Source organism: Triticum urartu, chromosome 7A, assembly GCF_056163025.1.
Source record: "Triticum urartu cultivar PI428250 chromosome 7A, HENAU_Tu73, whole genome shotgun sequence".
Taxonomy (NCBI): domain Eukaryota; kingdom Viridiplantae; phylum Streptophyta; class Magnoliopsida; order Poales; family Poaceae; genus Triticum; species Triticum urartu.
This window is the reverse complement of record NC_141879.1, coordinates 735,193,996-735,216,389: the sequence shown is the minus strand read 5'-3', so window position 1 is coordinate 735,216,389 and position 22,394 is coordinate 735,193,996. Positions and strand designations below refer to the sequence as shown.

The 22,394-nt window shown below is 45.1% G+C and overlaps 3 protein-coding genes, 1 long non-coding RNA gene, 1 other non-coding gene and 2 pseudogenes across 9 annotated transcripts; 3 read left to right on the top strand and 4 right to left on the bottom strand.

Moving 5' to 3' along the window:
- Positions 1 to 1,035: 1,035 nt before the first annotated feature.
- Positions 1,036 to 1,170, top strand: LOC147962455 (small nucleolar RNA U3; annotated as a pseudogene).
- Positions 1,171 to 2,107: 937 nt separating this feature from the next.
- Positions 2,108 to 3,176, bottom strand: LOC125530310 (catalase isozyme 1-like). Its single transcript, XM_087534922.1, has 2 exons — positions 2,455 to 3,176; positions 2,108 to 2,319 (listed from the first exon to the last, which is right to left on the bottom strand). The coding sequence occupies exons 1-2, from the start codon at positions 3,124 to 3,126 to the stop codon at positions 2,209 to 2,211; spliced, it is 783 nt and encodes a 260-aa protein (XP_087391048.1). The 5' UTR covers positions 3,127 to 3,176; the 3' UTR covers positions 2,108 to 2,208.
- Positions 3,177 to 4,669: 1,493 nt separating this feature from the next.
- Positions 4,670 to 4,804, top strand: LOC125526210 (small nucleolar RNA U3; annotated as a pseudogene).
- A 938-nt stretch (positions 4,805 to 5,742) lies between these two features.
- Positions 5,743 to 6,805, bottom strand: LOC125519345 (catalase isozyme 1-like). Its single transcript, XM_087534921.1, has 2 exons — positions 6,089 to 6,805; positions 5,743 to 5,953 (listed from the first exon to the last, which is right to left on the bottom strand). Exons 1-2 carry the CDS (start codon positions 6,758 to 6,760, stop codon positions 5,843 to 5,845), a joined length of 783 nt encoding a protein of 260 aa, XP_087391047.1. The 5' UTR covers positions 6,761 to 6,805; the 3' UTR covers positions 5,743 to 5,842.
- A 2,472-nt stretch (positions 6,806 to 9,277) lies between these two features.
- On the bottom strand, positions 9,278 to 15,653 carry LOC125523599 (uncharacterized). 4 transcript variants are annotated; one of them, XR_007290299.2, is made up of 6 exons: positions 15,059 to 15,653; positions 13,476 to 13,737; positions 13,294 to 13,395; positions 12,239 to 12,371; positions 11,869 to 12,070; positions 9,281 to 11,773 (listed from the first exon to the last, which is right to left on the bottom strand). It is a non-coding gene; the product is annotated as an uncharacterized LOC125523599 (long non-coding RNA). The 4 variants fall into 4 exon arrangements; XR_007290300.2 differs by having other exon boundaries at positions 13,476 to 13,734; XR_007290297.2 differs by having other exon boundaries at positions 9,278 to 11,773; positions 13,476 to 15,653.
- A 376-nt stretch (positions 15,654 to 16,029) lies between these two features.
- LOC125519588 (catalase isozyme 1) lies at positions 16,030 to 21,957 on the bottom strand. 2 transcript variants are annotated; one of them, XM_048684340.1, is made up of 8 exons: positions 21,800 to 21,957; positions 21,556 to 21,652; positions 20,387 to 20,664; positions 19,149 to 19,925; positions 18,925 to 19,014; positions 18,690 to 18,757; positions 18,496 to 18,589; positions 16,030 to 16,089 (listed from the first exon to the last, which is right to left on the bottom strand). In XM_048684340.1, the coding sequence occupies exons 1-8, from the start codon at positions 21,812 to 21,814 to the stop codon at positions 16,030 to 16,032; spliced, it is 1,479 nt and encodes a 492-aa protein (XP_048540297.1). In that variant the 5' UTR covers positions 21,815 to 21,957. The 2 variants fall into 2 exon arrangements, with proteins under 2 accessions (XP_048540297.1, XP_048540296.1); XM_048684339.2 differs by lacking the exon at positions 16,030 to 16,089 and adding an exon at positions 17,748 to 18,364.
- Positions 17,338 to 17,552, top strand: LOC125526202 (small nucleolar RNA U3). Its single transcript, XR_007291618.1, has one exon. It is a non-coding gene; the product is annotated as a small nucleolar RNA U3 (small nucleolar RNA).
- Positions 21,958 to 22,394: the final 437 nt, after the last annotated feature.

Here is a 22,394-nt window from a genome sequence, read left to right as displayed (position 1 = left end):
TTGCTGACAATGCTGCATGGGCAGTACGTTTGTAAGTAATGGCTGGGTGTTGTTATCTACCATTTTCTTCTCAAGTAAAGAAAGATGGTAGTACGAACTAAGAAAATAATACGAGCACTGAAAAGAAGAACTAGTTTCTCTGCTATTCCTGCCAAAAATAAGCATTTATTGGATACATTCTTTTCTCAACTCGGCTGGCCACCAACATTCTTTTCTCAGTTTATTTTTAGTTTTCATTTTTTTATTTTAGACTTTACATGTGCACCTATTGCACAACCTGCAAATTATTAGATTTTGAGCCTTAGAGTAGTAAAATAGAGTAATATTAGCAAAATTAAAAAAAATAAAAAGACTAATAAAAGAAAAGAAAAAAATATTAGGTAAAGAAAAAAAGTTTGTTTATTTTTAGTTTTTATTTTATACTTTACATGTGCACCTGTTGCACAACCTGCAAAATATTAATATATGAGCCTTAGAGTAGTAAGAAGAAAATGTCCTGCTGCAACTTGCAAAGTAACTGAGCTTATGAAGTGTTGTCTCTGCCTGTGGCCGTCCGCTAGATGAGAATAGTTATAGGCAAATCCATAGAGGAGTGAGATGGAGAAACTGAAAGGGTATCAAAGGAATCAAGTATAGCAGCAATATCCATTAATTTGCTAGGCATGCTGCATGCTTCGGGAGTAGGAGCAGAACGGGGAACGAGGATACAGGAATAAGAAACAACGGCGGCTGGTGTTATGAGATGGATCGATTGAAACGAGACTGGGATTGTGCCTTTTACAATTGAAGTAACCTACTAGTTTTTTTAACAGTACGTGCGCTACATGCTTTAAGGCCCGTCTTGTTCGGTTGTGTAGTATATATATGCACAGGGTCGGGGCCCCCAATCGGGCTGGGCCCTAGGGCGTCGCCCTTCTTGCCCCTACCCAGGGCCGGCCCTGCCTGCGCTGCTGCGCACCCCCCTACATTAGTCCCACCTTGCTAGTTCGCGGGGAGCGGCACCGGTTTATAAGGCGAGGCGCTGCAGCTTGTAGCACGACCTTACTTGAACAGGATCTGTTCTATAGGCTCGTACCGCTGCATCCTTTACCAATAAGGAGGCAAGCACTTCAGTCTGGTTGATGAACTCTGACCTCTGTGCAGGGTGGCCTAGAGGTTGTCTGACAGACTCTAAAAACTTTTTTTCCTTCCTATTTGAATTTTTTTCCGGCAGAAAAATCTCTTCATCTGAAATTAGGTGCACTTTTGTTTATGAAAAGTACCACATTTCAAATTATGAAACAGCAGTGGCAGGAGAGCCAAACAAAATGGATCATCAAAGCTTCTATCAGACTGAAGATGGAACACATCAAAGATTAACCAACACATTGTCTTTTATTTTCTCTTTTGCACAGACACAGTACGACAGAAGAACCCGGCAACACCGGTTCACAACACCAACTATCATTGTTCATCGGTATTACATACGATGTTCATTTCACTGTTACACATTTTTATTCATGGCTACACCCACAGAGCACATATTCAGTTCATGCTGCACCCTCCTTGGCTCGATCTGACACCAACCGAGGCGGGTGAGCGACTGGTTCTCTCCTTATTGCCCATCTACATGTTCGGCTTCATCTTGAGCCGCGACGCCAGCTTTTGCCCGAGGGACGCGTCACACTGCAAACAGCATTGGTAAAAGCATGGTTGGTTTCAGTGTGTTTCAATAATCCCAGATACATGTAACAGTAGAGCAGTGTGCATGGTCAACTGAAAATAAAGAACAGAAGTGTACCTGTGACCAGTATGACACCCAGATGCCCTGGATTTCATGGGTTATGCGAGCATCAGTGAGCGCATCAACCCACCGCTGGAGGAAACGGCTTGCCTGCGTGTTCATATAAGAAACACTTCGGTTAGCAACGCTGCTTGATTTCTTCTATGTGCCTAAAGACTTGAAACAAATCAAACTGAGTTTGGGATGGAACCTGGCAGGGTCGAAGGAACGGTATCTCTCGCCAGCCTGCTTGAAATTGTTCTCTTTCTCGATAATACACCGCAGTTCCAAAATTACAAATGTAGCAAACAATTTGTCAAAACACATGGTAGGAGTTTAATTCACAGAGTATTTTAGTCATCATTAGCAAATAGCAATAAATAATAACTGGAAACAGTTTGGCTACATGCAAAGGGACTGGCAGTAGTACGAATAGAATTAGAATTCTAACATTCCAATTTGCATACCTTTTCCCGGCAGCCAAACAGAACACGAGGAGGAATAGGGTACTGTTCAGCATGACGAGTAGAATCAAACCTTGAAGGGAAGTAGTTCACCTGAAAATCAAGCCAAATATATGTAACTGCAGTGAACTTGAAACATAACTTAACTATACATTATTTCTGTCAATCGGAGGAAATACTGCATCATGCAAGCAGAAGGGGATGCAAAAGTTTTAAAGAACAATGTACCTCCTCATCCCTGTGCATGAAATTCATTAGGCCATCATGATGGTTGTTGTGGTGAGCACATTTCGGGGCATTCACAGGAAGCATCAAGTAGTTTGGACCGAGACGGTGCCTCTGGGTATCAGCATAGGAGAAAATCCTTGTCTGGAGCAGCTTATCATCAGAGTAGTGGATTCCAGGGACAGTGACTGCTGGGCAGAAAGCAAGCTGTTCGTTTTCTGCGAAGAAATTATCGATGTTCTTGTTCAGGACCATCCGTCCAACTGGTTGCAGTGGGATGATATCCTCTGGCCAGGTCTTGGTGACATCAAGAGGGTCAAAGTCAAATCTATCCTCATGATCAGCATCAATGGTCTGAATGAAGAGCTTCCATTCTGGGTAATTCCCAGCTGCAATAGCATCAGTCAAGTCCTTTGTGGCATGGGTGTGGCAGGTGCCTCCAACAGTAACGGCTTCATCATCTAAGAGGCACTTGACACCACATGTAGGCTTCCAATGGAACTTAACAAGGTGAGCCTTTCCATCCCTGCTGATCAAGGTGTAGGTGTTGACACCAAAACCGTCCATGTGCCTGTAGTTGAGTGGGATGCCAACATCATCAAAGAGGAAGGTGAACATGTGCAGACTCTCCGGGTGGTGCGAGAAGAAGTCAACTATTCTCCAGTTCTCCTGCATGTTGGTCCTACCTACATCCAGTTAGTGCTAAGAGCTAATCTACAGAAGAGTAACGGACCACCAGATAGTCCAGACAGATCACTATCTAGGAGCCTCCAATCGTCTCACATGATCGGATAATCACTATGACTGGATCGCGACAAGCCGTGTGAAAAAGGTATTGCTTCTTATCTTCCCCATTGATTGAGCAACCCTATGGCATGGCAGTGACTGACGAAAATATCAAGCGTCTTATGTTTGCAACAAAAGTTTTGTCAGGCTGGACCATGGAACACGGCATGTTGTGAAGCTACAAGGAGTGCCCACAGCATTCAACCAAGTGCTTACAGAAACCAAACCTAATCCGGTAGGTGAATATATCGAATACTAGTAGATGTAAATGGCATGTGAATTGACAGCAGATCCGAGACAATCGAGCCGAATAGCCCCTGAATCTGTGCACCGTATGCTTGAATTATTTTTATTATCAATAACTCTAAGATTTTTCCTTGGACAAATTTAATTTGCATTGCTGACAATGCTGCATGGGCAGTACGTTTGTAAGTAATGGCTGGGTGTTGTTATCTACCATTTTCTTCTCAAGTAAAGAAAGATGGTAGTACGAACTAAGAAAATAATACGAGCACTGAAAAGAAGAACTAGTTTCTCTGCTATTCCTGCCAAAAATAAGCATTTATTGGATACATTCTTTTCTCAACTCGGCTGGCCACCAACATTCTTTTCTCAGTTTATTTTTAGTTTTCATTTTTTTATTTTAGACTTTACATGTGCACCTATTGCACAACCTGCAAATTATTAGATTTTGAGCCTTAGAGTAGTAAAATAGAGTAATATTAGCAAAATTAAAAAAAATAAAAAGACTAATAAAAGAAAAGAAAAAAATATTAGGTAAAGAAAAAAAGTTTGTTTATTTTTAGTTTTTATTTTATACTTTACATGTGCACCTGTTGCACAACCTGCAAAATATTAATATATGAGCCTTAGAGTAGTAAGAAGAAAATGTCCTGCTGCAACTTGCAAAGTAACTGAGCTTATGAAGTGTTGTCTCTGCCTGTGGCCGTCCGCTAGATGAGAATAGTTATAGGCAAATCCATAGAGGAGTGAGATGGAGAAACTGAAAGGGTATCAAAGGAATCAAGTATAGCAGCAATATCCATTAATTTGCTAGGCATGCTGCATGCTTCGGGAGTAGGAGCAGAACGGGGAACGAGGATACAGGAATAAGAAACAACGGCGGCTGGTGTTATGAGATGGATCGATTGAAACGAGACTGGGATTGTGCCTTTTACAATTGAAGTAACCTACTAGTTTTTTTAACAGTACGTGCGCTACATGCTTTAAGGCCCGTCTTGTTCGGTTGTGTAGTATATATATGCACAGGGTCGGGGCCCCCAATCGGGCTGGGCCCTAGGGCGTCGCCCTTCTTGCCCCTACCCAGGGCCGGCCCTGCCTGCGCTGCTGCGCACCCCCCTACATTAGTCCCACCTTGCTAGTTCGCGGGGAGCGGCACCGGTTTATAAGGCGAGGCGCTGCAGCTTGTAGCACGACCTTACTTGAACAGGATCTGTTCTATAGGCTCGTACCGCTGCATCCTTTACCAATAAGGAGGCAAGCACTTCAGTCTGGTTGATGAACTCTGACCTCTGTGCAGGGTGGCCTAGAGGTTGTCTGACAGACTCTAAAAACTTTTTTTCCTTCCTATTTGAATTTTTTTCCGGCAGAAAAATCTCTTCATCTGAAATTAGGTGCACTTTTGTTTATGAAAAGTACCACATTTCAAATTATGAAACAGCAGTGGCAGGAGAGCCAAACAAAATGGATCATCAAAGCTTCTATCAGACTGAAGATGGAACACATCAAAGATTAACCAACACATTGTCTTTTATTTTCTCTTTTGCACAGACACAGTACGACAGAAGAACCCGGCAACACCGGTTCACAACACCAACTATCATTGTTCATCGGTATTACATACGATGTTCATTTCACTGTTACACATTTTTATTCATGGCTACACCCACAGAGCACATATTCAGTTCATGCTGCACCCTCCTTGGCTCGATCTGACACCAACCGAGGCGGGTGAGCGACTGGTTCTCTCCTTATTGCCCATCTACATGTTCGGCTTCATCTTGAGCCGCGACGCCAGCTTTTGCCCGAGGGACGCGTCACACTGCAAACAGCATTGGTAAAAGCATGGTTGGTTTCAGTGTGTTTCAATAATCCCAGATACATGTAACAGTAGAGCAGTGTGCATGGTCAACTGAAAATAAAGAACAGAAGTGTACCTGTGACCAGTATGACACCCAGATGCCCTGGATTTCATGGGTTACGCGAGCATCAGTGAGCGCATCAACCCACCGCTGGAGGAAACGGCTTGCCTGCGTGTTCATATAAGAAACACTTCGGTTAGCAACGCTGCTTGATTTCTTCTATGTGCCTAAAGACTTGAAACAAATCAAACTGAGTTTGGGATGGAACCTGGCAGGGTCGAAGGAACGGTATCTCTCGCCAGCCTGCTTGAAATTGTTCTCTTTCTCGATAATACACCGCAGTTCCAAAATTACAAATGTAGCAAACAATTTGTCAAAACACATGGTAGGAGTTTAATTCACAGAGTATTTTAGTCATCATTAGCAAATAGCAATAAATAATAACTGGAAACAGTTTGGCTACATGCAAAGGGACTGGCAGTAGTACGAATAGAATTAGAATTCTAACATTCCAATTTGCATACCTTTTCCCGGCAGCCAAACAGAACACGAGGAGGAATAGGGTACTGTTCAGCATGACGAGTAGAATCAAACCTTGAAGGGAAGTAGTTCACCTGAAAATCAAGCCAAATATATGTAACTGCAGTGAACTTGAAACATAACTTAACTATACATTATTTCTGTCAATCGGAGGAAATACTGCATCATGCAAGCAGAAGGGGATGCAAAAGTTTTAAAGAACAATGTACCTCCTCATCCCTGTGCATGAAATTCATTAGGCCATCATGATGGTTGTTGTGGTGAGCACATTTCGGGGCATTCACAGGAAGCATCAAGTAGTTTGGACCGAGACGGTGCCTCTGGGTATCAGCATAGGAGAAAATCCTTGTCTGGAGCAGCTTATCATCAGAGTAGTGGATTCCAGGGACAGTGACTGCTGGGCAGAAAGCAAGCTGTTCGTTTTCTGCGAAGAAATTATCGATGTTCTTGTTCAGGACCATCCGTCCAACTGGTTGCAGTGGGATGATATCCTCTGGCCAGGTCTTGGTGACATCAAGAGGGTCAAAGTCAAATCTATCCTCATGATCAGCATCAATGGTCTGAATGAAGAGCTTCCATTCTGGGTAATTCCCAGCTGCAATAGCATCAGTCAAGTCCTTTGTGGCATGGGTGTGGCAGGTGCCTCCAACAGTAACGGCTTCATCATCTAAGAGGCACTTGACACCACATGTAGGCTTCCAATGGAACTTAACAAGGTGAGCCTTTCCATCCCTGCTGATCAAGGTGTAGGTGTTGACACCAAAACCGTCCATGTGCCTGTAGTTGAGTGGGATGCCAACATCATCAAAGAGGAAGGTGAACATGTGCAGACTCTCCGGGTGGTGCGAGAAGAAGTCAACTATTCTCCAGTTCTCCTGCATGTTGGTCCTACCTACATCCAGTTAGTGCTAAGAGCTAATCTACAGAAGAGTAACGGACCACCAGATAGTCCAGACAGATCACTATCTAGGAGCCTCCAATCGTCTCACATGATCGGATAATCACTATGACTGGATCGCGACAAGCCGTGTGAAAAAGGTATTGCTTCTTATCTTCCCCATTGATTGAGCAACCCTATGGCATGGCAGTGACTGACGAAAATATCAAGCGTCTTATGTTTGCAACAAAAGTTTTGTCAGGCTGGACCATGGAACACGGCATGTTGTGAAGCTACAAGGAGTGCCCACAGCATTCAACCAAGTGCTTACAGAAACCAAACCTAATTCGGTAGGTGAATATATCGAATACTAGTAGATGTAAATGGCATGTGAATTGACAGCAGATCCGAGACAATCGAGCCGAATAGCCCCTGAATCTGTGCACCGTATGCTTGAATTATTTTTTATTATCAATAACTCTAAGATTTTTCCTTGGACAAATTTAATTTGCATTGCTGACAATGCTGCATGGGCAGTACGTTTGTAAGTAATGGCTGGGTGTTGTTATCTACCATTTTCTTCTCAAGTAAAGAAAGATGGTAGTACGAACTAAGAAAATAATACGAGCACTGAAAAGAAGAACTAGTTTCTCTGCTATTCCTGCCAAAAATAAGCATTTATTGGATACATTCTTTTCTCAACTCGGCTGGCCACCAACATTCTTTTCTCAGTTTATTTTTAGTTTTCATTTTTTTTATTTTAGACTTTACATGTGCACCTATTGCACAACCTGCAAATTATTAGATTTTGAGCCTTAGAGTAGTAAAATAGAGTAATATTAGCAAAATTAAAAAAAAATAAAAAGACTAATAAAAGAAAAGAAAAAATATTAGGTAAAGAAAAAAAGTTTGTTTATTTTTAGTTTTTATTTTAGACTTTACATGTGCACATGTTGCACAACCTGCAAAATATGAAAGAAAAGTAATAAATATTAGGGTATTGCTTCTTATCTTCCCCATTGATTGAGCAACCCTATGGCATGGCAGTGACTGACGAAAATATCAAGCGTCTTATGTTTGCAACAAAAGTTTTGTCAGGCTGGACCATGGAACACGGCATGTTGTGAAGCTACAAGGAGTGCCCACAGCATTCAACCAAGTGCTTACAGAAACCAAACCTAATCCGTTAGGTGAATATATCGAATACTAGTAGATGTAAATGGCATGTGAATTGACAGCAGATCCGAGACAATCGAGCCGAATAGCCCCTGAATCTGTGCACCGTATGCTTGAATTATTTTTTATTATCAATAACTCTAAGATTTTTCCTTGGACAAATTTAATTTGCATTGCTGACAATGCTGCATGGGCAGTACGTTTGTAAGTAATGGCTGGGTGTTGTTATCTACCATTTTCTTCTCAAGTAAAGAAAGATGGTAGTACGAACTAAGAAAATAATACGAGCACTGAAAAGAAGAACTAGTTTCTCTGCTATTCCTGCCAAAAATAAGCATTTATTGGATACATTCTTTTCTCAACTCGGCTGGCCACCAACATTCTTTTCTCAGTTTATTTTTAGTTTTCATTTTTTTTATTTTAGACTTTACATGTGCACCTATTGCACAACCTGCAAATTATTAGATTTTGAGCCTTAGAGTAGTAAAATAGAGTAATATTAGCAAAATTAAAAAAAAATAAAAAGACTAATAAAAGAAAAGAAAAAATATTAGGTAAAGAAAAAAAGTTTGTTTATTTTTAGTTTTTATTTTAGACTTTACATGTGCACATGTTGCACAACCTGCAAAATATGAAAGAAAAGTAATAAATATTAGGGAAAAAAAGACTAACATCGCACCGTACTTCCAACCCCCTGCACCTCCAGGGGAGAGACCTAGGGTCACAGGCCGCCAGGACAGGCCCGGCCAGAAGTGCGTAGCGACTGCTTTCGCCTCGGCTGAGCTGATGAATCAGCTCTGCGTCCTCGGCGATGGAAACGTCGGCACCTGGGCTATTTAAGCCGCGTAAAATGTTTCTAGCCAAGCGATGTGGTGCTAAACGTTTCCAGGGGCTGCGTTAGTTTATTCCCAGACTGGGCCGTCGCGTTCGTCCGCTGGCCCACGACCTTAGCCAACGCGCTAGTGAGCCGCGACAGCCGAAATTGTTTCGGAGGACGGCGCTCAGTGGGCTCGGTATCCAGGCCATCGTTGGTTGTATTGGCTGGTGTTAAATTCGCGGGCCGGCCCACTTGCCCCGCAAGAAAGACCAGGACGCGGTTCCTCAAAAAAATAAAATAAAAATGACCAGGACGCCGTACGAGATAGGACCGTAGGAGGCATGCCACGGCACAGGTATGTACCATGGCTGTGTCACGGTGCAGAGTTTCAGTCATCAATTATGAATGACACACTGCCTAATTCACTCGTCTAGGCTAATGAGGGCATGTACAAAGGTTTAGACGGCTGCTGTCTTTTTTTTTTCATTTTTTTTCATGGTAATACGTGTCTCATTTATAAAATAAAGATCCGGTTACAAGGCACGTAAGCACCGACATTACAAGGCTGAAAAAAATAGGATAATCCTATGCAAAATATCAGCGCATGTTCCTCTCCTCCGACACCATCGAAGTGGCCACCAAAGGGAAAGAAAACAGATCACCTCTTCACCCGAGCTCGACGCGGCTCCATCGCTGATCAGCAGCTTTACGGACCTCGAAAGTAGTTTGTCAGAAGCAAAACCATTGCCGTTGAAAGAATCGGACCGGGGCAACATGTCCCCGGACACGCCATCGAACTCTAGATCTGACACCCCAGCACGACAACGACGTCGAAGGAGGAAACCAGAACTATCAGCCACCAACCACAAACCCAGCACGGGATGCACCATCTTCCAGCTGTCACTTGCGCAGACAGCCGTCTGCGCATACTCCTGGATGACAAAACCTCTCTGCTCCACCATGACGTCGGAGACAACGCCACAGCAACGGGGACAGAGCAGAAGGAGAGACACACCTGATGGAGTCGCCGTCGCTGCCTCGCCGACATCATCCATGAACCCTAACAGAACCGATCCGAAGGATAGGCAATCACACGATGCCATCAACTCCGAGACGCCGCCATGAACGACACTGCCGGTGTGGGAGTGAAGCTGAGGCAGACTTATTCGTCTCGGCGCCGCTCCCACCACCCCAACGGCGCACCACGATCTACAAATTCAAAATCTAACTACAGAGCGGAGGAACGGGGTGTTGGGGAACGTAGTAATTTCAAAAATTTCCTACGCACACACAGGATCATGGTGATGCATAGCAACGAGAGGGGAGAGTGTCGTCCACGTACCCTCGTAGACTGTTAAGCGGAAGCGTTAGCACAACGCGGTTGATGTAGTCGTACGTCTTCATGATCCGACCGATCCAAGTACCGAATGCATGACACCTCCGAGTTCAGCACACATTCAGCTCGATGACATCCCTCGAACTCTGATCCAGCCGAGCTTTGAGGGAGAGTTCCGTCAGCACGATGGCGTGGTGACGATGATGATGTTCTACTGACACAGGGCTTCGCCTAAGCACCGCTACGATATTATCGAGGTGGACTATGGTGGAGGGGGGCACCGCACACGGCTAAGAGATCCAAGAGATCAATTGTTGTGTCTCTGGGGTGCCCCCCTGCCCCCGTATATAAAGGAGCAAGGGAGGGAGAGGCGACCGGCCAGGAGAAGGCGCGTCAGGAGGAGGGAGAGAGGAAGGAAAGGGGGGCGCCGCCCCCCTCCTTGTCCAATTCGGACTAGAGGGGGAGGGGGCGCGCGGCCTGCCCTGGCCGCCCCTTCTCTTCTCCACTAAGGCCCATGTAGGCCCATTAAACCCCCGGGAGTGTTCCGGTAACCCCCAGTACTTCGGTAAAATCTTGAAGTTTAAACATGATGCAAACAAGAAGAGCTATCCTAGTGTATTGTCAAACTAGGGATGTCACAATTTTTAAACCCAGGCGGAGGTACTCCCTCCGTCTCATAATGTAAGACGTTTTTCGACACTAGTCTTACATTATGAGATGGAGGGAGTAGTATTTAACAAAAATAAAACTAATTACATAGAAAAAAATGAAAAACAGTTTCAACGAAAGAAAAGGGCATACTTTTTTAGGGTGGTAAAGCCATACGGGACAAGTATTTCTCAGAATTGTTTTTTGAGAATGTAAGTATTTCTCAGATGGGCTGAGCTTCCGTCTATGCATCTCACTCGCTCAGCTCCGTTCGATTTGCATGAAACTTTACCGGCTTGCTTTCCTTGAAAAAATAAGTTGTGATGCGTGCTAATTTTTTTAAATAATATATATTTTTAATTAATTTTCACAAATATTATGCCGAAAAATTAATTTATAAAAATAATACACCGTCAGCCCGCAGCAGGCCGACTGGTAGCCTAAATTATTTTTTCAGCGTAATATTTTTGCAAATTAATAAAAAAAATGTATTATTTAAAAAAATTAGCGTGATGCGTTCGGTTCAAAGGGTCATTCCCCACTCCTCCCTGCAGTCCGATGGCTGTAGAGGATCGTTCTGCCTGTGCAAGGTAGCCTAGAGGTTGTCTGACGTACTACACAATATTTTTTTAGTTTCTCAAAAAAAAAACGCACACACACACAAAGTTTTTTTTCTCAAAAATCTTTTTTTTGCTTCCTTGATGACTTTTTTAGCTGCAGAAAATCTCCAGATCTAGTAAAAGGGAGCGTCTAGGAGCGGCCGGCTGCTCCCTAGCGTTCCCCGGCGGCCGCTAGGAAAGGAAAGATCCTGTCCCCCCCCATCTCAGAAAAGGAAAGCCCTTCCCCGGTAGCAACAGGCGCGTCAACCCAACAAACCACACATTGGACGTGGTCCCCAGGCCATCACATGCCCTTCCCTCCCCTCCTGAAGCTCTCACGCCCCTCTGACCACCAACTTCTTTTTCCCCACGCCTCTGCCTGCCCCACCTTCTTACCCATGAAACAAAGGGGTTTTCATGTCTGGATCTCCATTGCTAGAGCTGCCATGGCAGATGAATCAAAGTTCAATAAGAGTGGAACTGGAACAATTTGGTGCAAAAAAAAGAAGAGAGAGGGATGATAGATCAGAACGTACCAGGCAGTAGGCACCAGCAAGGGTGGAAAAAGAGGTGATCCTTTCTCCTCCTGTTCAGGTCCTTCCTCCTTGCCTTTCCCTTTCTCCCTCACCAAATTTCTCTTTGCAAAAGTAGCTTCTCCATAGTTGTTGAAGATAGCATAAACAGAGATTAAAACGGGGAGATCTGGTACTTGTGCTCTTTTAACTGATTTTCGTGCAACTACATCATGGGACAAGCCAACTTTTACAACATGTGTGTAACAAAACGCAGAAAATGTGCAAAAATATAGGAGAGTGCACATAGAGAATCTTATTCACACATAATGCAGAAGAACAGATGTACATGTAGCAAAAAAAAGTGTTGTAGCTACTATGAAAAGATAACTACCTACTAGACAAGAATCTGGTTTGGAAGTGTTTTTTTCCTTTGATCTTTCCACACAGTAGTATATGTGACTTTGTAGCTGAGAATTGTGTGCACAAATCTATAGCAGCTCTTCTACCCCCATAACCTGTAAAACCTACACATCATGCAAAAATGAAGCCTTAGAAAAATGAACCAGCTCTGGGTTGTATCTGTGCAACTTAACCAACACAAGTGTGCAACTGACAACACTGCCATATCCATCTACTTGTGGGGTCTGAATTTCAGTAGTTGGCATCTGCAACTCATAAAAAGTTGAAGATGCCAACTCATATAATTTTAGATTCATTTTGGTTTGGCTAAAATTTTGTATGCAAAATTCCAAATGGAAAAACTTATACTAGTTGTTGTGCAACTAGATCATCTATTTTGTGCAACTGCAAGTACTCCTGCATGCAATTCATATTGCATGTTTGTTCAACTATGTAATGAATTTTGACCTGATGAACTTGATGAATTTAGCATGTCTGGACACAAGAAATGGAAAAAAATAGTGAATTCTAAAAGATTACAATCTTGCAAATAAGTAGTGCAACTACATTCAAGTGCATGCATGTGAATACATGAGGATGCCAACTACTTAATGGTTCTTGTGCAAGTAAAGAAGTTGAAGATGCCTCCCTCAAAAAAAAGTTGAAGATGCCAACTCATGTGGCATTGTTGTGCAACTATTAAGAAAAGTTGGGGATGCCAACTCCTGATTGGTTCTTGTGCAACTAAAATAGTTGAGGATGCCAACTCAGTGATACTATTGTGGGACTATTTAAAAAGCTGAGACTGCCAGCTCCAAAATGGTTCTGGTGCAACTACGAAAGTTGAGGATGCCAACTCGTATGATACCGTTGTGCAACTATTTGAAAATTTGAGGATAACAACTCTTAATTAATTTTTGTGCAACTATAAAAGTTCGGGATGCCAGTACCTAGCTGGTTCTTATGCACCTGTGTAAAAAAATCACATCCCAGGCTTCTTTGTGTAGAAAAAAGAAAAGAAAAATGCCTAATACCATTTCATGTTACCTCAACAACTGTTGCAAACGATGTGCCATCTCCATACACAACTCCCACCAGCGCGGCCGCCTTCCATTTCCATCGTTTCACAATGCAGAATTGGTCACCAACCTAAAGGATGCATGGAAGAAGTTACTTGTGTGTGTATGCAGGAAAGGGGAATGCACCCACAGTGCTTGCTCGATACTTACCTCATCATCCTCTACCTCCCTATCGATATCAACACGACGAGACTGCCGATCGGCATGCCGTTTCGAATTCTGCCGAGAAGAACAGTTTGCAGACCCCTGCATAAAACAAACAAAACATAGAACATGGTAGGAAAACCCCAAAATAATAGTTATTATAATTGAAAACAAAACTGCTACAAGGATAAATGAAAAACGATGAAAAAGCGAGCATGCCTATCCTTCACTAGGAGCCACATCTCCTTCTACAACCATTTTTAGTCTGCTAAAAAAAGCGAACAAACAAATTAGTCGCAGCAACCAAATGTATAAAGAAAAAATGAGCAAGAACAATTGATATCAAAAAAGTGCCATGAGGTAAGCAACTCATGCTGATTTTTCAAAGCACACCTACCAAACAAAACAAAATTGTGTGCAACTTGATGCACTGTATGGCCAACTGGGCAGACATTAGTGTGCAACCAAAAAAAAATCAGCATACACACTGCCTGAAGATGATGTAGGCACTGGAGCCAAAACTAAACTAGCCGATAGCCATTCCCTGTGAAACTGCATAACTGTGGCAAAGCCAACTAGGATATGAACTGCTTAGATCTACAAACTCCTCACGTATACACTTGAAAACAGGGCACACTTGAGTGTGCAACCAAAGAACCACACGCACACATGACTGTGCCGACACACGTGTGCACCTCTGTGGCCGTGCGTGTGCGACTGCTTGGAAGTGAGTGTGCACCTCCGTGATCGTGCGTGTGCGACTACGTACGCGGACGAGAGTGTGCAACTCTGCGGCCAGGCGTGTGCTCCTATGCCGACAAGAGTCGACAAGAGTGTGCAACTCCGCAGGAGTGCATGCGTGACTACTCGAACAAGAGCGTGCAACTCCACGGCTGGGCATGTGCTTCTATACCGGCAAGAGTGTGCAACTCCGCGGGCGTGCATGTGCGACCACGCGGACGAGGGTGTGCAACTCTGCGGCCAGGCGTGTGCTCCTATGCCGACAAGAGTCGACAAGAGTGTGCAACTCCGCAGGAGTGCATGCGTGACTACTCGAACAAGAGCGTGCAACTCCACGGCTGGGCATGTGCTTCTATACCGGCAAGAGTGTGCAACTCCGCGGGCGTGCATGTGCGACCACGCGGACGAGGGTGTGCAACTCCGCGGGCGTGCATGTGCGACTACACGGCCGGGCATGTGCCAAAGAGTGTGCAACTATGCGACCAAGCGTGTGCGACTATACCAACTAGAGCGTGCAACTCTGCGGCCACGCGCGAATATGTGTGTGTGCAACATTTTCGGCTGGTCCCTAAATGAGTTGTGGCTGAAGTGCTTCTTTTTTGCATGATATTACCTCAGTAGTATAGTGTTTGGCTAGAATCCAAAAGCTTTGAACTCTGAAAAATTTAGCAAAATGGCGTGACGGATCTGAAAGAGCAACTCAATCCCTTGAGGAGAATGGAATGACAGAAATCAGCTGTTAATGCGTAAACGTTGAGCAGTAGTAGTCTGTTTGTTCAACCAAGAGTTGATAAAAAAAAGTAGGAGAAGGAAGCTAAGCTACCAAAGGAGTCCAGGCATCAAATTACCGAATCAATGAAGGAGTCCAGGCATCGTGTGAAGCCGCAGATGGAGGAGTCCAGGCACGTCGAGCCTCAGCGAGCGCCCGAGCTCTGGGGACAGCCTGATGACGCCCCAAAGTCGGCCGCCACCATAGTCGTCCCCACCACCAGCCGCCGCCGGAACACGGACGCCAGCCCCGCGAACTCCTGCGCCGAAGAGCTGGAGCACCGCAACGACGTCGGGCCCCCGCAGCCGCCGCCCACCGCCGGATGGTGGCGCCTCACCGTGTCCATCCCGCCTTGCCGATCTAGTCTTTTTTGTCACTGCCCGCACAGTTGCCGGATCCACAAAGAGATCTCTTCGCCTGGCCGCTACTGCACCAATCTCCCCTTTGCACGCAGTCATGGCGGCGATTCCCCGCCAGCCGTGCCCTTCCTTCTTTGCCGCTGATCGATGGGATGTGGGGGATTTCTGTTTTGACAACGAACAGGAGAGATGAAGGAGAGAAAGGGATCGGGGAGAGACAGTCGTCTGTGCGCCGCTCGAACCGTCCACTCCCTTCCACGGCTTGTGGGGCCATTGACGTGTCGCAAGGTGGGTTGTGTGTACGCCTGCACGGTCCTGACCAGGTCGCACCTGACGCACGCTTCAGATCAGGACGCGATCGTGCGGTCAACAACCGGCCGCTTGAGTTGATCAAATAATGCGCGTGCACTTTTAAGTTTTCAGGCTAGTAAAAACAACTGCAAATTAGCTGCACTTTTGATTATGAAAGATTAAACGGTCTATGGCACATCTGAAATTATGATTTGAACAACGGAACACAGCAAGATTAACCATCACATTTTGTCTTTTATTATTCATATCAATGTTACACAATTTTATTCATGGCTACACCCACACAAAGATAAATTCAGTTCATGCTGCCCCCTCCTTGGCCCGCTCGATCGACACCCACCAAGGCGAGTGAGTGACTGCTTCTCTCCTCCTTGCCCATCTACATGTTCGGCTTCATCCTGAGCCGCGACGCCAGCTTCTGCCCGAGGGACGCGTCACACTGCAAATAGCATTGGTAAAAACATTGGTTGGTTACAGTGTGTGTGTTCATATGATCCAGGTATACATAAGTACATACACTCCATTACTGAATTATTAACTGTTATTATCTACTTAACTTACATGTCTAATATCTGCACCCCCAACTTTCAGGCCTGTACAGAAATAGCGATGCACCTGTTTAATAGCAGCACCAACCTTTTCCTGTTTGTGACATCAGACCGAATTCTGACTTGCTGACCCTGATTAACTGGAGCTGCACCTGGTCCCATGCTCCCACATGCATCCATGGTGTTGAAACCCCAAGGAGGTCCGGTCCCGGCGATCCATCAAGGCGCGGCGCAATGAATGGACAACCAGAACTGCCTGATGGGAGCCAAGGATAAGCTTTTCTATGCCTTCTGCCCGCTGGAAGAAATGGCAAGTTGAGGATGGATAAGGGAAGAGCAGGTGGCTGTTTTTGTAGATTATCTGTTGGTTTTTTATGCAAGGGTCAGCAACTTCAGAGAAGTTCAATGATTATTCCTTGAACATGCAGCAAGAAGCTGAGGCTGAGCCGATGTTGGACAATACTTCGAAAATGAGCGCTGGAAATGCAACAAAAGTACACGGACCGAGCCAGTCCTCAGCTCATTCATCCCTCTTTGAATCAGCCCTGAGCCTGAAACTGCAGCAACAGAGGTAACTTTGAAGAACCGAGCCAGCAAAGAGAAGAAGTGCATGCCGCATGGGTGTTTTTATTAATATTTAATAGTAATGCGATGAGCTAACAAGAGAATACGCGTACACTGGAAAAACAACTTAATGTTCTCAGGTATCCCCGCCCAAAAAAACATTTCTCATATACTTTGACAAAAAAAGAAAAAAATATCAAAATCTCGGGAAGGAAATGAAAAGCTGATGCAACTGCCGTACAGGAAAGAAAATAATAATCCAAGTTCACAGGAAAGAAAAGCCATACTCTTTTTTTTGGGGGGAGGGAAGAAAGAAAAGCCATACTACAGCAGGACAAGTATTTCTCAGATGGGCCTATCTCTGTCTACGTATCGTATCTCAACTCAGATGGGCCGCGCTGCATGTCTTCTCCAGCCCAACCACATGGGCCAACAGCCCACGAGCCCTTCTAAGCCGCGAGCCTGCGACCGAGGAGGAGGCGCTGCGCTGCTGCGCGCTCCCTTATATTAGTCCCACCTCGCTAGTTCACGCGGAGAGGTACCGGTTTATAAGTTGAGGCGCTGCAGCTTGTAGCACGACCTTACTTGAACAGGATCTGTTCTATAGGCTCGTACCGTTGCATCCTTTACCAATAAGGAGGCAAGCACTCAAGTCTGGTTGATGACCTCTGACCTCTGGGCCAGAGCGTGATTAACGGCCAGGATTCATCTGATGGATCCGACGGCTGTAGAGGATCGTTCCTGCCTGGCTCAGCCTGTGCAGGGTGGCCCAGAGGTTGTCTGACAGACTCCAAAATCTTTTTTTTTTTGCCTTCCTAATTAAAATTTTTAGTAGCATAAAAATCTCTTGATCTGAAATTAGGTGCACTTTTGTTTATGGCAATTACCACATCTGTAATTATGATACAACAGTGGCAGGAAAGCCAAACAAAAGTGGATCATCAAAAACTTCTACTATCAGACTGAAGATGGAACACAGCAAAGATTAACCAACACATTGTCTTTTATTTTCTCTTTTGCACAGACACAATACGACAGACGAACTGTATCACAACACCCACCATCATGGGTATTACATACAATATTCATTACACATTTTTATTCATGGCTACACCCACACAGAGACAGATTCAGTTCATGCTGCACCCTCCTTGGCTCGATGGACGCCAACCGAAGCGGGTGAGCAACTGGTTCCCTCCTCCTCCTTTTCCATCTACATGCTCGGCTTAATTATGATACAACAGTGGCAGGAAAGCCAAACAAAAGTGGATCATCAAAAACTTCTACTATCAGACTGAAGATGGAACACAGCAAAGATTAACCAACACATTGTCTTTTATTTTCTCTTTTGCACAGACACAATACGACAGACGAACTGTATCACAACACCCACCATCATGGGTATTACATACAATATTCATTACACATTTTTATTCATGGCTACACCCACACAGAGACAGATTCAGTTCATGCTGCACCCTCCTTGGCTCGATGGACGCCAACCGAAGCGGGTGAGCAACTGGTTCCCTCCTCCTTTTCCATCTACATGCTCGGCTTAATCTTGAGCCGCGATGCCAGCTTCTGCCCGAGGGATGCGTCACACTGCAACAGCATTGGTAAAAAGCATGGTTGGTTTCAGTGTGTTTAGATGATACAGACACAAATAACAGTAGAGCAGTGTGCATGGTCACCCACTGGCAACTGGGAGTGAATAAAAAGACAGAAGAATGTACCTGTGACCAGTATGAGACCCAGATGCCCTGGATTTCATGGGTAACACGAGCATCAGTGAGCGCATCAACCCAGCGCTGTAGGAAACGGTCTTGCCTGTGTTTTCATATAAGAAACAGTTCGGTTAGCAACGATGCTTGATTTCTTCTATGTGCCTAAAGACTTGAAACAAATCAAACTGAGTTTGGGATGGAACCTGGCAGGGTCGAAGGAACGGTATCTCTCGCCAGCCTGCTTGAAATTGTTCTCCTTTTCGATGATGCACTGCAGTTCCAAAAGTACAAATGTAGCAAACCATTTGTCAAACACATGGTGGGTTTTTAATTCACAGAGTATTTTAGTCATAAATAATAACTGGAAACAGTTCTTATGGCTCAATGGCCGACGAATGGCAGTAGTAGACAAGAATTCTGTCATTCCAAGTTGCATACCTTCTCCCGGCAGCCAGATAGAACGCGAGGAGGGATAGGGTACTGTTCAGCATGACGAGTAGGATCAAACCTTGAAGGGAAGTAGTTCACCTGGAAATCAAGCCAAATATATGTAAATGCAGTGAACTTGAAATATAACTACGTACATATTATTTCTGTCAATCGGAGGAAATACTGCATCATGCAAGCAGAAGGGGATGAAAAAGTTTTAAAGAACAATGTACCTCCTCATCCCTGTGCATGAAATTCATTAAGCCATCATGATGGTTGTTGTGGTGAGCACATTTCGGGGCATTCACAGGAAGCATCAAGTAGTTTGGACCGAGACGGTGCCTTTGGGTATCAGCATAGGAGAAAATCCTTGTCTGGAGCAGCTTATCATCAGAGTAGTGGATTCCAGGGACAGTGACTGCTGGGCAGAAAGCAAGTTGTTCATTTTCTGCAAAGAAATTATCAATGTTCTTGTTGAGCACCATCCGTCCAACTGGTTGCAGTGGGATGATATCCTCTGGCCAGGTCTTGGTGACATCAAGAGGGTCAAAGTCAAATTTATCCTCATGATCAGCATCAATGGTCTGAATGAAAAGCTTCCATTCTGGGTAATTCCCAGCTGCAATAGCATCAGTCAGGTCCTTTGTGGCATGGGTGTGGCAGGTGCCTCCTACAGTAACGGCTTCATCATCTAAGAGGCACTTCACACCACATGTAGGCTTCCAATGGAACTTAACAAGGTGCGCCTTTCCATCCCTGCTGATTAAGGTGTAGGTGTTGACACCAAAACCGTCCATGTGCCTGTAGTTGAGTGGAATGCCAACATCATCAAAGAGGAAGGTGAACATGTGCAGACTCTCCGGGTGGTGCGAGAAGAAGTCAACTATTCTCCAGTTCTCCTGCATGTTGGTCTTTGGACTTGGCTTGAAAGCATGGACCATGTCAGGGAACTTCATCCCATCTCGGATGAAAAACACAGGCATATTGTTCCCAACAAGGTCAAAGTTACCCTGAAAAATGCATGCCACGAGATGTCAGTTAAACTTACAGGTTGACTGAAAAGGTCTGCAGCAATAATTATCCAAGTGCAGATGATAAACAGTTTACTACATAAGGGAAAATAAGGTGGGGCAGAGGACTCAATCCTTATAAACAATGGTAAATTTATACTACTACATAATGGAACATGTGCTATGGTTTCAACTTCCATCTTCCAATAGCCACACGCTGGCAATTGTTGATAGAACTAAAAAGGCATTCAAAGCAGCCAGAATTTTACTGTACCAGCTAAAACAGGCTAAAGAGTCTTTTACTATTTAACAGGCTTGGACAAAAAGGCATTATGGCGAATGACATGCTAACAGAAGATAAACTGCTCAAATGTGATTGTACACAGCATAAAGTAGCTGTAATAATAATCTCATCTCAAAAGGGTAACATGAAATATGACACTAAGAATGATCATTAGTACCTCTCTGGTGTAGAACTTCACTGCAAAACCACGTGGATCCCTCAAGGTCTCAGGGCTTCCACGCTCATGCACAACGGTAGAGAACCGGACAATAACCGGGGTCTGAACCCCAGGAGCCCGGAGGAAATCAGCGCAAGTGAGCTGAGAAACATCATGAGTCACCTCAAAGAACCCCTTAGCACTGGCTCCCCGTGCATGAACAACACGTTCAGGGATACGCTCCCGGTCAAACTGTGCAAGCTTTTCAATCAGATGGTAATCCTCAAGAAGGATAGGTCCTGTGAAAGGAAGAATTCATCATTATGCCGAGTAACAAATTATCCACGGGAGAAGATAAGAAAAGCAGAAGCTTCTGGGCATAGCTACAGATACAAAAGAGGAAAAATCACACCGGGCAACTTCAGGTAGCTTTTGCAATCACTTTCAGGAAAATTGGCATTTTGTTACGACAGACAGCCATGTTTGGAGTTTGGAATTCCAATCGCTTTCAAAGTTGGGGAGTTATGCTGAACAATCAAACTTTGATTTCGAACCAGTTTTGAAGCTTGCGCTATGCCAAACATAGATGAATTGTTGTAAGATTATCTTTTCTTGTGGGTGCAGAACTTGGTCCCTACCTACATCAGGTTAGTGCTATGAGCAAATGCACTGAAGAGTAACGGACCACCAGACGGCCCAGACAGATCACTATCTAGGAGCCTCCAACCATCTCACATGATCGGATAATTACTATGACTGGACCGTGACATGCCATGCCGTGTGAAAAAGGTATTGCTTGTTAGCTTCCCCGTTGATTGAGCAACCCTATGGCATGACAGTGACTGACGAAAATATCAAGCTTCCTATATGTTTGCAACAAAAGTTTTGTCAGGCTGGACCACGGAGCACGGCGTGTTGCGAATGAAGCTACAAGGAGCGCCCACAGAATTCAATCAAGCGCTTACAGGAACCAAACCTAAGCCGGTAGGTGAATGTATCGAATACTAGTAGTAGATGTAAACGGCATGTGAATTGACAGCAAGGCCAGGGTGCTAACGCCACAGCAGAGGGAAACTTTCGCAGATCCAGAGGCAATCGAGCCGAATAGCCCCCGAATCTGGCCACCAGAGAGGTGATCCAAACTAAGCTAAGCTACGCTTAGAGGCAGGTGGTTGGGGTGGGTTACCGACCTCGCTGGCCGACGGTGAGGGCGTTGTTGTTGTTCCAGACGGGCGCGCCGGAGTTGGTGGTCCAGTAGCCGGAGTTGGCCCCGCTCGTCGGCCGGTGCTGCAAACAACACAAGAAACCAAGAGAACCGAGCGCGTCAGATCAGCGGATCGCGGGGCGACAGGGACATCCGAACCGGCGATCCGGGCCGGCCGGCTGGCCGGCGAGGCCGGATCGGCGGGGGAAGAAGGGGAGGGGAGGTGCTACCTTGTAGGGATCCATGGCCGGCGCCGGCGACCCGGGCGCTCGCGTGTCCGGATGGGGGAGGGTGGTGGGCGATGAGGTCGAGAGAGGGGGAGGAAGAAGGAAGAGAGAGAGCTGATGGGCGAAGGAAGCGGCGGGTCGGGTCGGCCTTTTCTAGTTGGTGGGCCGCCCACCTTTGTTCCGGCGGGCCGGCGGGTGGGCCCCGCGCGCAGTGGGGGAGACGGGCGTGGGCTGCGCGGATGGTGGTCGTGGCCGTCACGTACGCCGCTAGTGATCGGTTTGCTTGCATCATCGCGCCGGATGGGGATGGAAAGATAGAGATAGGGGGATAGGGGGCGTTGGTTAGAGATGGATGGATAGCAGATGGAACAAAAGTCGGTGATGATTTGTTTATTTTTCCTCTCGCGGCACGGCACGGCCGATGATGGGGTTGGTTGTAACGGGGAGTATCATATATTAGTATCATGCATATGATACTAGTGTATTATACTATCTTCCTAATGCATAGTATCAAATATTAGTATCATGTAATACTTTAGTTATTGTCATGCATGATACTCCTTCTGTTCATAAATATAAGTCTTTGTAGAGATTTCAC